The 15,586-nt window shown below is 37.3% G+C and overlaps 1 protein-coding gene across 1 annotated transcript in view; it reads left to right on the forward strand.

The window, feature by feature from the left end:
- Positions 1–14,157, forward strand: part of FGD6 (FYVE, RhoGEF and PH domain containing 6) — a 72,883-nt gene extending 58,726 nt beyond the window's left edge. The window contains exons 15-21 of the mRNA XM_014249028.2: positions 2,004–2,106; positions 2,596–2,742; positions 3,614–3,716; positions 5,389–5,516; positions 6,009–6,137; positions 8,422–8,570; positions 11,056–14,157. Of these exons, the coding sequence (XP_014104503.2) occupies positions 2,004–2,106; positions 2,596–2,742; positions 3,614–3,716; positions 5,389–5,516; positions 6,009–6,137; positions 8,422–8,570; positions 11,056–11,092 (796 nt within the window). The 3' untranslated portion in view covers positions 11,093–14,157. The remainder of the gene's footprint in view (positions 1–2,003; positions 2,107–2,595; positions 2,743–3,613; positions 3,717–5,388; positions 5,517–6,008; positions 6,138–8,421; positions 8,571–11,055) is intronic.
- Positions 14,158–15,586: the final 1,429 nt, after the last annotated feature.

A 15,586-nucleotide genomic window follows, 5' to 3' on the forward strand; every position in this document is an offset into this window, starting at 1 on the left:
GGGCTGGAGTGAAACTGCTGATTTTGCTGCAGCAAACCATTACATCAATTCCATTGCCAGTGGCACTATCTTGGCTCTTACATTCTAAAGGATTGTAAACAATCCTAAAGGCTACCACTAGCAAACCTACCAAGCATGAGGTTCCTGGTGAAATTAGGTTGTAAGCCCGTAGCTCATTATGCAAGCCACTGCATACAGAGCAGTCCCCACATGATGGGGGGAGGGGGTGGTGGGGGTGCATAATCTCCAAAACCTGTGCCAACTTTCAATTTAATTAACTAATACAGTTACAGGAATCTAATTAAATGTAATCAGATTTTGAAAAAGTCAAAGGAGTTGATTAGAGTTATGAATATCACGTATTTAATGCAGACCAGTTGGTCTTTCCAGATGAGGAAGCAAAGGTAAATAGACTGAACATTCTGTTCCACTCAGAATGTGAGATGTTGGGACAGACACTAATGCACTACTTTGCCCTTGCATGTATCTTATTTCCTCTCCTTTTGTCCTGATTTTGTTGCTGTGTGTGCTAGATAATTTTTTTTTTTTGCTTGTGCCTCACAGGCTTCCTGTTTGTTTATTTCAGCAGAGTTGTCCTCTCTGATTTTGTATAGTACTCAGTTTCATCCCATTCAAACTCCCCCTTCAAAATATTTTCCTTAAAGGTCCAAAGATGATAAAAGCTTCCAAATTCACCAACAAAACCTTTAAATAATAATTGGCACTAGACACCTCATTTGTGTAAGTCATTGCTTACCTCTTCCCTAAGTTTCCTTTCTATATATTTGTGCTCAATTCATTGCTTTAAACAAACTAATTTATTTGATACCAATTAAAAAGTGGAGAATAGAAAAAAATGTTGGGAGAAGATTCTTGTTTAAATTTTAGAAGCCCTTTTTAAGCTGGCATGGCATCTTCAATAGTCTCGCTGTTCCTCTGCTGCAGAACTGCTTCATCCTTCCTCAGAGGCTTCTCTGTGTTGCTGGAACAAATAGTTGTTCAGCTGTGTGATGAAACTAGTCAGTAAATTGATCCAGAGGAAGGGCAGGTTGATGGCTTGCTTTAATATGGATTTGTTTCTCAATCCAGCCCGCTGCATAACTCTGTGTGTTCTGCCACAAGAGTGCAAATAAGATCTAGTGGCTGAGAGAAAGGATAGTAGGCTGCCCTTTGCAATAGGAGCAGCACAGATTTATGAAGATGGTATTGTGCCCATGGACAGAGGAGGTGCTTTGGCACTGCACATAATCCAGTATGGCTGCACGATCCTGCTGTGCCAGGTACTCCTTGTGCTCCTCGTGCCATGCCACTTCAGCCTAATGTTTTCCTTGCACTTGATTAGTGATCCACCAGCTGTGGAGTAAAGAGATGGACTAAGCTCACCTGTCTCTCTCTTTGAGTTAGCTCATCCAATGGATGAGCTTTGGGACAAAAAAATATTATTTGGAAGTAGCATGACCTGGTAGGAGCAAATAGCTAGGAGCACAAGGCAGGAGAAGAGTTAGTGTGTCTTTACCTGACAGAAGTGTGGAGTTACACAGGGTTGGTATAACAGACTGCACTCTGAGACAGAAGGAAGTGAGGAGAAAAAAGGCTTGTTGAAATTTCAGGTTGCCTTCAAGATGGAAGGCCCATGCCTTTGTTCTGGGAACATCATTTAAAGAAGTATTATTCAGGCTTTTCAAGGGTCTGCAGAGGAGGGGGAAGCAATGACAGACAAGCCTTGAAAGAATCAAAGGATTTTGGAAGGAGCAAAGGGAAGAAGGGAATCCACATGACAACAACAGACAAATCTTTTTTAGTATTAGTCAATATAAATAACTCAACACCATACCAAAGGTTAAAAAATAATGCCAGTTGCAGTAGGAGCTGTAGACGTTTTATAAACTGAAATTGCAAGAGTTACTCCGATGTGCAATGAAGCTAGTGGAATTCTAATCAACAGTTGCTTCTTAGAATGTTAATAATAATAAATTGCTTTTGTGGGTTTTTACTCCCAACAGTTCTGCTACAGAAAGAGATGAGTGGTTAGAAGCTATCTCCAAATCAATTGAAGAATATACAAAAAAGAGAATCACATTTAATCCAAGCAAAAGTCTTGAAGAGGTATATCCCACCATTATTGTTGGTTTGTTCCCTTTTTGAATATAAAGTTTCCTGACAGGTGCTTAGAGAAACAAGAGGTATTCCATGAAAAATAATAAAGCAGGATGGTAAATAATTGAACAGATGGTAGAACAGAATATTTCATAGTGTAATCTACTTCATAAATTTAAAATTATTTTCTTCAAAAAAAGCCAAATCAGCTTTCACAGTTCTCTCTGTAGCCTTGTGCACAGAAAGATGAAATGGAAAGGTTTTAAAATAAACTATTGATCCAAGTAGGCTAGTAAAGCTTTAAAGTCATTAAATGCATCTTTGTTGTCAGGCTTGCATTATAATGGTCACTGATGAAATAGTAGATAACATTTAAGACCATGAGAATTTATCAGAGAAGGCTTTCCAACACCATTAGCATTATCCTATAATCACTGATGAATATTAATCTTATTTCTCCTCACTGAATGTAACAATACTGTGCCTATGTTCTCTCAGGCAGATCCAGAAAAACAGGAAGAAGATAGTCCTCTGGGATCAAAGGCTCCCATCTGGATCCCTGACACGAGAGCCACGATGTGTATGATGTGTACAAGTGAATTCACGCTGACGTGGAGAAGGCACCACTGCAGGGCATGTGGGAAGGTTGGGTGATTTTGTGGTTACCTCTTCAGTCAGTCATTCAGGTTCCTTATGTGACATCAGGTGGAGCCTTATCACTCCAGCTACTCTTCTAAACAACCCTGTACACAACTATGTGGGTTAGGACCAACATGTTCGGGTTGGTGGTTTGAGGTCTGGGGTTTGGGTTTTTTGGACAGATGTTATGACAGACCAGTATTCAACCTTCAACATGCTACATGTTAATTATTTTGCATTCTGGTGAGCTATTTATGGTTATTTTGCAATTACATAATACCCATGAATGTTAGCTGAAATGAAGAGGTATCTTCCTCACTAATTTCCATAAGATAAAGAATGGTTTTTTATTTTAAGTTAGTACCAACCTTCTTTTATATTTTACACTTATGAAAGCTATATTTAATAAACTTTATCTTTCTTGTTTTAATCCAGTAGGAGTACAAAATTAGAATGCAATGCCGTTGAAACATCTTCGTTGTAAAGAAATCATCAGAAGAGCAATGCTATTCAGCTATTTCAAAAAATTTAGGATTGAAACAGTTCAGTAATACAGTAGGCTTGTTCTGTTTTTAATAGATCATTAGCATTGGTTTATTGACTCCTAATTCACTATTTTTTAATATTTAAATTTTTATCATTTTTATATTTTTAAAATAATTTTTATAATTTTATAATTTTTATTCTTTAGAGGAGGAAAGTACAGCATGTTGAGCATAAAGACATAGTATGAGATCTTAAAACATTTCCACTGTAAAATAGTGCCTGTTTCAGGTTTTTATGGGCTTAAAAGTGCTGAAGTGAATGTGTTTGGGTATTTGGTGATTTACAGGTGTACATCATGTACAGTAATGCTTTTGTTTCTGTTTGTTTCCAGATTGTCTGTCAAGCTTGTTCATCAAACAAACATGGCTTAGACTATATGAAAAACCAGCCAGCTAGAGTATGTGATCATTGCTTCAGGGAGCTACAAAAGCAAGGTAAAGAAAACCTTCACAAACTGTCTGTCTTACTTTTGTGGCCTTTATAACATAGTATGTGTGTGCCTCATCTTTGCTGCGTTCAAGTGCTTAATTCTGCTTATCCCTGAAAAACGATAGGCACCTGAGATTCTGTGCCAAACAAGTTTCTGTGGCACAAGCTAGGAAATGAATTTGCAAAACATTGGCTCTTCCTTCCAGAAAAAGGTGTGCCTTGACCCTATGGTAATTACATGTAGCTTATGCTGCTTTCCTTTTGAGATAACAAGTGCTACATTGCTTTTCATTAATCACAGGGTAAAAGTGTATATGAGTCCTTGCAGTTTATCCTGACCTCCCAGGGGGTTCACATTACTTTTACACTCTGTAACTTGTATGTCTGTAAACTTCATTTTTGCCAGCTAAGCTGCTGAGATGGTTAAAGGTCTGGGGCTCTGTAGAGACATAGGCCTTAGTCTTTATGAAGCTGAGTCTCTTCAGGTCTGTAAACTGGCCTCAAGCCACTCAAGCCTCAGCTCATATGGAATGCAAAGATTTAGTGTATCTGTACCTAGTTTCTGCAGAAACAAGTGTAAAATGGAAGCACCTCCCAGTGAGGTGGGAATCCAATTCCATTGCACAAGACTTGCTGTGAATTAAGTCGAAATACTTGAGTATGAAGTACACAAATGAGCTGGAAAGACTGAAAGAGCTATCTGCCCTTCCCTTGGCAACACGAGCTCTTTAGGGTGTCAGGAAATCTGTGGTGCCCGCTGAGATAATAAAGCTATGGATCCCAGCACGCTAGGGGTGACATTTCTCATGGGAGTGCGGAAAGCAGCATGGAGAACCGTGGAAATGACAGTGAGATCCTGCACTGATGGGAAGGCCACTGTCTGAGCCACCTGCAGGTGTCTGCACTGGGCACTAGAGGCTGCTGTGCTGCAGGCAATTGCAGCTGCCTGAAGCTGGGAAAAGGGCTGGGGAGCAGGTGCAGTACAGCTGGCAATCACATTGCTCTCCTGCTCTTCTCATTATTTCGGAGGCTCACTGAGTTCAGGGCCAACTCTAGAAGCAGACTTTATGAAACCACTCATTCCAAGTGCAGCTGTAAAAAAAGTGGTGGGTGTTGTTAGAAAAAGGGTTTTTGAGGTGAAGTGTTGCAGAAGTCTTTCAAGAGAGATGAAGTAACTGCCTGTGGCAGTGGAGGAAGCACATGCTGGGAGATGGGAATGTCCAGAAGAGTGTATGTGCTGGAAGAGGAGCATCCCTATTGAATAAGGTTGAGAAGTTAACAGATGTAGAGAATTGAAAGATAAAGTACAGACAACATAAAGGACAGCTGTAAAAATTTACTGTGATTTTTAAAACTTAATTTTCACCCTCTTTATGAGAAAAGGCAGTTCAACACCCAGAAAACAGACTTTGAAAACAAACAAGACTAATTTGTTTAGTTTTAAACTTGTAGGTTTTTTTCAGTATGATTGTAATTTGGAGGATTCTAACTGATGGTGTTGATGATAACACTGAAAAGTTAATTCAGTGCTGAATTTAACATGATTAGGTATTATTATTGTAACCCTGTAATCTGAATAAAATGCCAGCTTTTTTTAAGAAGAAAAGTCCAAGAATGAATTGCCTGTGTTTAGTCATCTGTGACATGAAATCAATATATTCATCCTGTGCATTTTAGATAACCAGTGCACTCCTAAGAGTGGATCCCCAGTCAACCATAAATCTCCATCAAGTGCCTTGTCTACTGTATTACAAAGTATTCCCTCTGGAAGAAAGCAGAAAAAAATTCCTGCTGCCCTCAAAGAAGTAAGTGTTTTATTGGTCAGAAGAGGTTGTGGACTCTCCACTCCTGGGAGTGTTCAAGACCAGACTAGATGGGGCTTTGAGCCATGTAGGCTCTACGGGAAAGTGTCCCTGCCCATGACAGGGGAGTTGGAATGAGATGATCTTTAAGGTCTCTTCCAAGCCAAACCACACTGTGATTCTTCTGATACAGGAATGTGTTCTACAGCTGTATGTTTTCCTCAGTGTTTCAGCTCTCTCTTGTCCTGTTGTATCCAATGTAAGTTCCAATCTTCATTTACTGGAAACCTCTCTTCCAGACCAGATAGATGGTAGCAGGTAAAATAATATTTCTTTCATCCACCTGAGTTAGTTAGCAACATTAACCTGAGATCAGGTAAGAATTTCAGTCTCTAACAGACAGGGATCTGTAAATCTGTTTAAAAAAAAAAAAAAAAAAAGCTGTACTGTGAAATCTTATTGGGTTTGTTGATTCATTTTGTTTTTCCTCTTCAGGTTTCAGCAAACACAGAAGACTCTACAATGAGTGGCTACCTACACAGATCTAAGGGCAGTAAGAAACCATGGAAACATCTGTGGTTTGTTATAAAAAATAAGGTGCTATACACATATGCTGCCAGTGAGGTAAGAGACCACATATTAGAAATTAAATATCCAAAAATAATGCTGTCTGTAACAAAGTTGTTTATTCTTATGATCTACAAAAAAAAGCTATAAAATTAGATCACCTTACAGTATTTGATCTGATTGTAATTCAGTATTTTGAAAAGGCCCTATGAGCTTGATATCATAGTAGATTGATATAGTTATGCTGTTCCTGATTCCAGATCTAGCTTTTGAGTTCCTGTGCACTGCATACCATTGCTCAGTTGCAGGTATTTCTGAGTGAGTTGGATACATGGGGGGTCTGTTTGCATGCATCACAGTGTACTAGTGGCAAAGGCAACATTGTAAAAGCATCTTGAACTATCTTGTTCTGTAGTTCCATAGGGTATTTTGAATGCTTGTAAAAGGAGTAAACTAAATCTCTTACTGCTCCTCAAACTGTTGTCTTCAGCCTGGGGTTATTTGATATAAAAGAAATGCATCTTACGTAACAGCACTTGCTTTTTTTAATTTAGAATGTGTAGTCCTATTGCAGTGTGGAATAATCTCTAATGTATACATATTTTTATATATATATGGTATCCCAACATGTTCTGAGGATGTAGTTTTACTGCATCTTAGAATGTTCTTAGAATTTTTTGTAACATATATGGATGTATTGATCTTGGGCTTCAGGTTTTTGTATTGTTATAGTTTACTGCTAGCTTTCAAGAGCAAAATATCCAAAGCATCTGTTTTAAGGTACTGCTTCCCTCACTTTCTTTCAAAATATGAGGCCAAACCTATCCTGGCCATGTAAAGAATTTTCCTTCTTCACTCTATGCCACCCCCACTCTAGTTATTTCCTGGTTTGTGCTCAGATTTGTTCCTGGGTTGTTCTTGCCAACCTTTATTTTAGAACTTCTGAATTATGTCTAAAACCTGTGATGTTATTTCCACTACAGCATTGGAAATACTAAAAAAACCCCAAACCCCAACCCAAGTAGTTCTAAAAATAGCTTAAATAATTATGTAGAAAACAGTTTTTTCATTGTTTTCTTTTACATCAATTAGAAAATAATTTCAGAGCATTGTGCCTCTTCTGGCCTTTGCAGAGGTAAAAAAAGAGCAAAGTCTGTGACAGTCACCTTAAATTTTCTTTTGCTTTGCTTCCTCTGAGATACCAACCTTACAGAGTAGCTTCAGTTTGCTGTTAACAATCACAAAATGAATTCTTACATGTCTTCTTAAACTGAGGAATATCTGTCCTTAGTTTTTTTCTTGGTAAGCCATTGCAGGAGACATTATTTAGAGAGTCTAAAGGCAAGGTGCAGTGTTGCCTTGGCCACTTAAGCTACTTATATTTGTTCCAAGTGATAGAAAGATCCATGGTAAAGAAATCACCTATTAGTAGTATGTGGACCTGAGACAGTAAAACAGATTGCTCAGCCTTACAGGACTCTTCAAATATCAAGAAAGGCTGCTGTCACAAGACTTTTGTTTCACTGTAGAGGCAATTACCAAAGTCTTCACCTGATGTATCGGTGTTTATGTAAGTTGGGGGGGGAGTTTAAATATTTATTTTTCTTTTGTTCATAAGCATCGTAGGACCTTGCCTAATTAAAAAACACTTTTTGAAATTCACACAGGATAAAAATTACTTTTTTTTTCCTTTTTTTTTTTCATTCCAAAAGTCCTGTGTATTGTATTCATTAATAAAAAGACAAGAGTATGAAGAAAAAAAAGTAACTGAGATAAATGAGGAAGGGTCTTTTCTAGTCAACTGTGAACACTTAGCAACCTTGCTTTTCTCTATCCTGTTGATTTCCAGCAAAAGAAAGTGAGATAAGTTTAGCCATTTAAAGATTTGGATCTTAACTTCAGAGCTTGAGAACACAGGTTGCCTGCATAGCTCCTCCTTTTAGCATACGCAGTGCAGTTTATTGTATCCCAATTCACTTCTGAGCTTCCTGGAGAGAGCACTGGGATTGATGGGCCTCTGCTCTGCTGCCAGTGGTGGCTGATCTGTTGATACCAGAAGTCCTTGCCAGACAGAATGATGAGACCATGCAGCGAAAGCCAAGGTAGATGCTACCAGGGAAATGAAAAGAGGATCAGTGATGTTGAAGTCTGCAAGATTTTATTTCCTGTCCCCTGACTCATGCAGGGAGAATATAAAAAGGATCATTATGTGTGGGTCTATTTGTAATAATTTGTTGTATTGTCTGCTGCAGTGGTATGGTGTATGAAGTCTAAATGCATGCCTTAGTATGTCTTACAAGCTCTAATTTTGTATTTTTTCCTTTTTCTCCCTGTTACATAGGATGTGGCAGCATTAGAGAGCCAGCCTTTACTTGGATTCACAGTCAGTGAAGTAAAAGGTGAAAATTCAGAGTCTAGAGTGTTCCATTTACTGCACAAAAACACTTTATTTTACATATTCAAGGCAGATGATCCCCATTCAGCTCAAAAGTAAGAAACTATTTGAATTAATTTCTGTTACATATTTCTAAAAAATTCAGAAGTGGTGAATGTTAATATTCACACATTAAGCATATGTATAAAAGATCCATATTACATCATAAGTAAATGAAAGTTTTAAATTACTTAAACACAAGGTTCTGGTTTCATTAGGGCTTCTGAAATGAAGGAAGAAGACCCTAATCTGCAAAGGACTGAATGTAGAATGAGAAAGTCAAAGAGAAAATAAGAAATCTTTCTTTTTCCTTGCCCATTCCTCTCACTCTGGTCTACGCAAGTGAAAATTGAATGTTACCTTTGGAGAAATCCAGAAAATGTTTTTAAGAAATAACTGATATTCTCCTTTTTTAACTTAAACTGTTCATATTAATTATTTTAATCAATATATGGCAGTGAAAAATAAAGCAAACACTAGAAGTTGGGGGCCAAGGTTTGAAGTGTGTGAGCTGATGCCCATAAGCACCTAGGCGTGCACTCGGACCAAAACCTTGCATTCAAAGAACATTCACACAAGCTGTTTTGTTTCAAGTCCTTTCTGAATTTGGAGTCATATTTATCAAGCTATGTATTGTGTCCGTTTCATATAAAATAACCTGGAAGCTTGATCATTAAACAGTAAAAAACATTAATTATATGATTCATGGAGTAAACTAGAAATGAGCATAGAAGGAATACATGTAAGCTATTTTTCTTACACGCCTATCTTATCTGACTGGTTTCACTGCAGTTTCCCCAAATGAATTTTGCATTATTAAATAGATATGACACATTTACGAGCCCATTATTTGTGCTTAAACATTCAAATGGATACAGGTTTAGTTTTCTGCAAATAGGAGCATTCTAAAATCAAAGTATCCAGTACAATAGGAAATTTTGAACAGCTGAGAACGTGCTTAATGACACTTCTCTACAGAAAAAAACCTGAAAGTCTATTTGACTTTTGGGAGTATTTTGTGCAGATGTGCATAAATGTTTCTTTGTTAATTAAGATACTGTACTGTTGTTTTCCCTGTGTCCTCATTTGTACTATATAAAACAACTAAAAAAACCCCCAGGCATTCAATAAGTTTATTTTTCTATTCAGACAATTGCTTTTCTCATCAGAAGGAAACTTGAAATTTGACATAGTGTATTTTACTGAGGTTAGGAATAACATTAAGTACTTTGAATTTCAAGCTTTCTCCAAATATTTAACATCCTTAGGAGATTTATGCTGAACCTTCAGAAGAAATGCTGTTTTTACAGCCTTAAAAGGAAAAACAAAAACATGCTGTTGGCCTGTTTGCATCGGTGGGCAGTACTTTTTCCTGATAGGACCAAAGAAATAATCTGATGTATTTATCTAAGCATGTTAATAAATTTTAACAGATGGTTACTTTTTATTGTGGTTTTAAATTCCAGTGTTGTGTTCAGTGCTTAAGCTGTTTATGAATTTTTTATTTGTATTCCACTTTAGTTGTTTACAGTGTATACATGGCAGTGGAAAATACTAAAAATATTACTAAAAAGTAAGCTAGGTGTTTGAATTGTGTGTGCAGACATGCCTGAGCACTAATACATGGTTAATATGTTAATGCCAAAAGCTTGAATTCAAAGTTCATGCACACAGTTACAAAAGTAAATGCTCAGGGCAAGGAAGAGCCAACATCTGTTACTAATGTTTAGATATCCTGTGAATACCAAGACAGTTTGAATTTCCATGATAAAGAAAATTACAGTCTTTTTTTCATTCAGTTCTTCCAAGATTTCCACTCAGGAAAAAAAAAAAACATTTTGCGGGCCTCTTACCTTTATATAAAGCTCAGTCCTCATTCAGAAAACAGAATTACTTGTTCTGTAGCATCAGAGTGCTTCAGGAACATTATTTTTGTCTCCTTGAGAAGCTGAGGATGTTTATTACCCTCCTAAGTAGGAAAATAAGCCACAGCTATTAGGGAATAAAATTATCTGAATATTAACTTTGAATTTCCAGTTTAAGAAACCTTGGATCAGCTGTTTGGGACTTCCCCCTGTGCCCTCCTTGCCTCAGCCCCACCAGTCCTGCCTTTCCATGTGCCCTCCTCCCTCAGCCCCACCAGTCCTGGCTTTTACCTGCTGCAGAAGCAGAGAGGTGAAGCCATGCAGATGGCTGCCTCTGTTACAGCAGTGTCCTGATTCCTCCAAGATGATTGCAGTGAAAAAGAGAAATGAGTATTGGGGGTTTTTAAAGGTATACAGAACTTTTTGAGCATTTGGTTTCCCAGCTTCACCGGTTCTTTGTGCACTGTAACTTCAGGATGGGAGACTTCCATCGGATGTCCTTGTACCAGGCAGCTTTGTATGTTTGGACTCATGGGATAGATTTTGGTATTTGCACTCACAGACCAATTGGTAGTGGAAGAATGATGTTACTTCTTGTGTGAATCTGTAGCTAGTGACAGCAAAGAGATTTATTCTTTTATCAGCTACTTCCTAACAGTGTTTAATTTTCTAACAGGTGGATAGAAGCTTTTCAAGAAGGCACTGTATTATAGCAGTGTCAGCATCGTGTCTGCAAGTTTAAAGGAAAATATCCAAGGATGGTCATAAAACAGACTACAGCAACTGTTCAAAGAAACAGAATCCTGCCGTTGCAACCTACACAAAATTGTATATTTGTCAGGATTAGGAGTTGTTGCATTTTTAGTGTAAAGTAATATTTTTCTAAAGAATTGTATGTATTTCTGTGTTGATACAAAATGTGTTATTTATTAAATTCCAGTGTTTACTTAAATGGGAAGAATTATTTGTGCATTGAAGTCCAAAGTGTCCTCAGAATGGCAGATTGTTGGTCAACAGATTCATAAACTTTATTTAAAAAAGCCCCACAAAACAGATTTGTTGCTGTTTTACATTTCCTCGTGATTTGTGTATAGGTTCTTGAGTTGCTGATGTTCACTTTGCAATTTAGCAGGGACAGATTGGTATAAGAATTTCACAGATTTGGGATCTTCGTTGACTATGTAAGCTCCATTATGAGAAGTTGTATGATATTGACGCTCCTTTCCTTGCATGGCAGTTGAAATCTTGCATAGCAGTACATTTAAACAGTACAACAAATTCTGTATCACAAAACCAAAATAAGGTTCAATTATTAAAAAACAGAAAAGGGAAAAGTATTTTTAAAAAGTTTGCAATTACAGGGATAAGGCACTAGAGCTGTTACAGTACTACAGATGCCAAAGAGACTAAATTAGTTATCTTCCAGCAATTGCAGGATTTATTATCTTTTTATGTTTCCAGTAATAATTCAAAGCAGAATAAAAATACATTTTTGATAATCAAAGACAAAATATCGTACTAGTTTCAAAACTTCATGTCAAATGAGTTCTGTACACAATATGAAACACTGTATAAACTTGTTCAAAGAACAGTAAACAAATGTGTACCCTCCTCTCTGAAAATTTTAAAACTATTGTATATTTAAATATTATGTTTAAACTGGAATTGCCATACCAAGACAATAGAGCTTTTTTTAGTGCAGGAGGCATTGACAATGCCATTCTTTGAAATACTTTTTGTTTACAATATGATTTGTTCTGTTTGATACTTTAAAACAGAATTCAGTTTTAGGTGTTTGGGTTTTGGTGGTTTTTTTTTTTCTTAAAGAAAATCATTGGTATACCTCATTAGGAAATACTCACTGATGATTCTGGTGCATTTATTCTATTTAACTTTTAGAAAATTTTAACACTGTAATAGTATAAATGGAACTAGAACTATGAAACCCACATGAAAAGGAAGCCATTTTTATGTCAAATGCAATGCATATGTAGTCAATTAATTTTACTGTATGAGACACTTGTCATAATCCCCTGAATCAAGCTAGTTGTGGTAACAAAATTAAGAGCAATTAACTTTAATAGTTTGAGTTCCACGTTAATAGCTATTCCATGGCCTCACAGCAGAAAGAGATGATAGAACAGTTAATATTCATCACACAAAAAGGCCAAGAATGAAAATGCAAACCAAAATTCTCTCATTCCCTCGATATACCTCAAGGTCAGGTCCAAGATACTAACAGAGCTCTGAAGAAGCTTGGTTTCCAAGAGCTTCTCTAAAGTTAGTAGTGGGCTTGGAAGTCAAATTCTTAATGTTAACTATACAAGAAACTTCATTGACTTCCAGCATTTCAGTAGAATACTTTATGAATCAGGGACTTAAGGCTGTAGATCTGACTTTCCTCAAGAACACTAGACATTTGACCAGCTAGTGTTGGCAATGCAGTAGGAGTCTGATCAAAGCCCTTGTTCTCTTTTATTGTAATACAAATGTGCTAAATAAATACTTTTCTCTTGTTCTATACAAGGGGCTTTTACTTCATTTTCAAGAACGACTGCTGACTGAAGCTAATTAATTATTACCATGTCTCTTCAGGGTGATTTCTGACATGATTTTTACTGTATCCAAAAGAAAACTGATATCAATATACTGTAGATGAGATGTGTCTCTTCTGGTTTTTAGTATCAAAGGTAAGAGCTTCTTCATATTTTCGTGGGGACAGCACACCAATGAAGATGGCAAGTCATGAAGCAGCAAATGAATCAGAAATTTGGCTAGGAGCAAGGCAATTTAATTTCAGTTTTTGCTTTGATATTTTCCCTGCTGCAAAACAGAGCAATAAAAGTCAAAACACACACTGAATAAGGTGCCCAATTTCTGCTTCATGTGGTCTCAAACTACCTCTAGAGGGTTTGGTGCAGAGGGATAAAATAGCTTAAAGTGTTCTGTGGAAATCAGAGGACTTCTTCCAGAAGTGGTTCATCAATCAAAAAATTTGTGACAGAAATAGATTGGAACAGAGCTTTATAAACACTAGTATACATATTGCAGTCGCATTCTGTGTGAAATAAATTGTCCTTGTAAGTGTGTTTGAATATTTCTTTTCCTCTCTCCTGCATTAGTGCTTTGTGCCATATGAAGAACCCACAACACAAGCATTTTCATAACATTTTCAGATGATTGCTTTTCAAACTTGCCGTATTTCTCCAGTTCACCTCCCAGTTTGATTCATTACCATCAAGAGTAAAATATTTACATCTTGATTTGGCTAAACACTAAACCAAAATCAGAAGTTTTTAGACACCTGGCTACCTCTTCTTATAAGAATTTATAGTGATCAATTTAAGATTGGTTAGTTGAGTATGAGACAAACATTAGCATTGGATATTAGTTCTAACATTTTTATTCATAGATAAATTAAAGCTTCTAGAATCCTGAATTCTCTTTAACTTAAAACTATGTGCCCAAAGGACTTAAAACAAACAGCAGCTTTGGAACACATTTTACTAAATATTTTGTGCATGGAAACTCAATTACTCAACTATGTTTATTGCATCATAATGTAAAGAGATGTCTGGAAAGACACATTCAGTGCATTTGTTTGCTGTAACTGCTGTCCCCTATTTACTATCCAAATAGGCTTTTATTTGGAGCAGTCCTAAATCATACTGTCTAAATGGAAGAATAGAATTTTTATTTTGTAACTGAAAACAGTTTAAAGTTGTAAATATTTCTGTGGATATTCATCATTTTGTATAAATAAATTCACATTATTTGAGTCTACGTCTTTTCTTTTAATATTTTCAGGTTGTATGTACTATGTAATTTGTGTATTCAGTGATTTTCAAACAGCAGAATTTGCTGCCATTACCTGCATATCAGTCTTTAAAAATAATTCTCAAGAATTAAGGGGGTTAAATCTATGTGAAGGGCGTTACATTAATAAATGCTTTTGTAAAATGTAGTTCTGCTGTATCAAAGTATGACTGAATCACAGCTTCTGTTGGCCTTAGGTCCTTCATGTGGGTCAGAACAACCCCAGAAGGCTTGGGGCAGGCAGAGTGTCTGGAAAATGATCGGGGGGTGCTGGTCAACAGCAGCTGAACACAAGCCAGCTGTGCCCAGATAGCCAAGGAGGCCAATGGCTGCCTGGCCTGGATCGGCAGTAGTGGGGCCAGCAGGACCAGGGCAGGGATTGTTCCCATGTCACTGGTGAGGCCACGCCTTAAATGCCATGTCCAGTTCTGGGCCCCTCACTGCAAGAAAGGTATCGAGGTGCTGGGTCGTGTCCAGAGAAGGGCAGTGGAGCTGAGGAAGGGCCTGGAGCATAAGTCTGATGAGGAGAGGCTGAGGGAGCTGTGGGTATTTAGTCTGGAAACAAGGAGGCTCAGGACACCTTACTGATCTCTTCAAGCACCTGAAAGGAGGTTGTAGCCACGTGCTCAGCTTCTTTGCTCAAATAACAAGGAACAGGACAAGAGGAAACGGCTTCAAGTTGCAAAAGGGGAGATTTAGATTAGATATTAGGAAAAATTCTTCACCTGAAGGGCTGCCAAGCACTGTCACAGACTGCCCTGGGAAGCCGGGGACTCACGATCCCTGGCGGTATTTAAAAGATGTGCACTTTGGGACATGGTTTAAGTGGTGGACTTAGCAGTTGCTAGGGTAAAAGTTGGACTCAATGATCTTAGAGGTCTTTTCCAACCTCAATGATTCTTTAATTTCTGTAAGTATTTTAGCAGGGCATCTAAGGGAAAAAATTTTCTGTCAGGCTAGTTACGTTGCCTCCTTACATATGTTTGAAAGCAATTTTTAAAAAACTTGCAGTAACAGCAGAAAAGGATTTTCTTCTGTGTGTTTTTGATAGGGATGTGTCTCCTGTAATCCTGGCTGATGCAGCTGCAGAGACATGCCCTTCATATACAGATCAAGTATGAATTGGGTCACTTGCTAAGAAAAAGTATGTTCTACTGGTTACATTGGCATTTCTGCTGTACTGAGAATATCAGAATACTTGGCTTAAATAAGCTTTGGTGCAAATTACTTGGCATTTGTTAAACTGCTCTAAGCTCCAGTATTTAGAAAGTGAATGTGCAGCTCAAGCTAGCTTGGGAAGTGACAAGTACTATAAATTGGGAGTGCTGCAACGTTTGACACTTAAAGGAATTGCTTAGCAAGTTAATTTTTCTGACTTAAAAATTCTTCAC

This window comes from Pseudopodoces humilis, chromosome 5 (genome assembly GCF_049639895.1).
Source record: "Pseudopodoces humilis isolate 2021_Gansu_Grassland_sample_001 chromosome 5, ASM4963989v1, whole genome shotgun sequence".
NCBI lineage: Eukaryota > Metazoa > Chordata > Aves > Passeriformes > Paridae > Pseudopodoces > Pseudopodoces humilis.